At 47.1% G+C, this 2,529-nt stretch overlaps 1 protein-coding gene across 1 annotated transcript; it reads right to left on the reverse strand.

Moving 5' to 3' along the window:
- Nucleotides 1-1,119: 1,119 nt before the first annotated feature.
- Nucleotides 1,120-1,993, reverse strand: LOC149345953 (uncharacterized). The gene has a single exon (XM_089586290.1). The coding sequence runs from the start codon at nucleotides 1,890-1,892 to the stop codon at nucleotides 1,515-1,517; it is 378 nt and encodes a 125-aa protein (XP_089442416.1). The 5' UTR covers nucleotides 1,893-1,993; the 3' UTR covers nucleotides 1,120-1,514.
- Between the last annotated feature and the right edge of the window lie 536 nt (nucleotides 1,994-2,529).

The following is a 2,529-nucleotide window of genomic DNA, read 5'->3' on the forward strand; positions in this document are numbered from 1 at the left end:
CTTTCCATAGCTCGCTGCGTTGTCCTTAACTTAAGCTGAACACTTTTCGTCAGCCTCCACGTTTCCGCTCCACAGCCGAGTACCGGTAAGACAGCTGTTGTATACTCTTCTCATGTGGGATATTGGTAAACTGCCATTCATGATCTGAGATAACCTGCCATATGCGCTCCACCCCATTCTTACTCTTCCAGTTATTTCCCTTTCGTGATCAGTACTACAGTCAGTACCTCGCTACCAATTGCGAACTGCTGTTCCCTTGCTAGACTGTTGAGCATTACTTTGATTTTCTGCATGTTAATTTTTAACCCCACCGTTCTGCTCTGCCTGTCTAACTCATTGATCATGCTTTGCAGTTCATGTCCTGAGTGACTTAGCAAGGCAATGTCATCAACGAATCGCAAATTACTCAGGTATTCTCCATTAACTCTTATCCCAACTGTTCCCATTTCAGGCCCCAGAATACCTCCTGCAAACAGGCGGTGAATAGCATGGGCGAGATCGTGTCTCCGAGCCGGACACCTTTCCTCATTGGAATTTTATTGCTGACTTTAGGGAGGACTATGGTAGCTGTGCAATCGTTATATCTTCCAATATTTTCACATAACACTAATCTACACCCTGATTCCGCAATGCCTGCATGACAGCCAAGGTTTCCACTGAGTCGAATGCTTTCTCGTAATCAATGAAGGCTATATAAAGGGGTTGGTTATATTCTGCGCATTTCTCCATCACCTGATTGATAGCGTGAATATGGTCTATTGTCGAGTATCCTTTACGAAAGCCTGCCTGATCATTAGGTTGACTGAAGTCTAAGGTTGTCTTGACTCTATTAGCAATTACCTTAGTAAATACCTTGTAGGCAACTGACAGTAAGCTAACCAGTCGAATTTTTCAAGTTCTTGACGTCTCCTTTCTTATGAATTAAGATAATGTTAGATTTCTTCCAAGCTTCTGGTACGCTCGAGGTCACAAGGCATTGCTTATACAGGGTGACTAGTTTTTCTAGCACTATCTCTCCTGCGTCCTTCAACAAATCTGACCAAATAAAGATATGAAGTCCCCCCCCCCCCCCCCCCCTTTTTTTTTCTTCTTTTAGAGATTCTCGGGTAACAAACGCCATTGCTTACAACAAGGAGGTTTACTAATCTGTACACCATGAATACGCATACAAGCGCGAAACAGACTCGGGAACAAGGATGAGCACAATCTGTACACTACGAACGCGCACATCCACGGATAACGGAATACGGAGCAAGAAGGGGTGTCCCTCACAGTCAGCTCAAACGCAACGCTGGGGATATCTTACGTCAACGCCTCACTTCAAACGTCCAACGCTGGCACAATGAGTCCTCGCTGCACAAGTTTTAAACCTTTCTACTCGGTGCCTTTTTGCTGTCTTTTCACGTCCTCCTCCATCGAACTCTGCGTTCTGGGCCAGGAAGCCTAACCGAAGAACAACAAGTTGACACTGAGACACATCGTTCCACCACAAAATAAAGTCACGCCAGCCACGACTACACCCTATCGCCATCCGAAGTGTCGCTAGCTGTTGAACGCGCTTCTTCCATCTGCGTCGTGATGCGTTCGAGTTCGGCCACTTTGGTGTTGGCGTAGTGGTAGTACATCATCTTTATGCCGCTTGCGATCGACATCTTCATGCGGATGTTGTAGCGAAAGGCGTACTTGTTGTTCTTCTCGGCACGCTTGTACAGGCGTTTCAGGTCACGGATTTGCTGGTCAAGGAACACTATCTGCCGGTAGGTGTTGTCCAACTTTTCCTGGATGGCAGCTGCACGACCTTCCAGCGTTTCACTCTCACCGGTCGACGAATCAGTCGCTGCGATGCCGGTGCTCCCGCTGCTCTCACCACACTCCGCCTTGGTCGCTGCCATGCTTTGTTTCACCTGCTCGGCGCGGCAGGACGATGTTCACAGCAGCGCAGGTGGCGCAGGAATGGTTGGGCGTCGGGAATCGGAACTGTCGGATACGCAGCCCAGGACCGGCCGGCACGCCAAGGAAGCCGCCAATTGGCTACGCCAGATTGCGACAATAAACTTTGTTTTACGCATTAAAAAATCAATTAAAATATAACAAACATTTCACAAATCAAGTAACAATAACTACAAATAAACTCAACGATATATGATTTTCTGATGTGAACGTTACTACGGTACTACCATAGAGTTAAAACTCTATGGGTACTACAGTTGCTATGACAGCCAGTAAACAACATGGCGCCACCCACTTGTTCAAACATTCCTTCCTCCATGTGTTCAAGGCGAAGCGGGTCGGTAGAGTCGGTATTACCAGCAGTCTCTCATTCTGCATGCCCAAATGACGCAGTCGGACGCAGTCAAACATTACAGTGGTGTCAGAAGTGTACTTTTAAATTGTGCAAGTGTAAAGAAAGCGACTAGTGCATCGCATCGAGCTTCGCAGGCAATGAGCGGGAACAACAAGTGTAAAGAAAGCGGCTAGTGCATCGCATCAATCTTCGCCGGCAGCGAACAGAAACAACCAAGCGTGAAT

This window comes from Amblyomma mixtum, chromosome 4 (assembly GCF_055824585.1).
Source record: "Amblyomma mixtum isolate Tamu chromosome 4, ASM5582458v1, whole genome shotgun sequence".
Lineage (NCBI taxonomy): Eukaryota > Metazoa > Arthropoda > Arachnida > Ixodida > Ixodidae > Amblyomma > Amblyomma mixtum.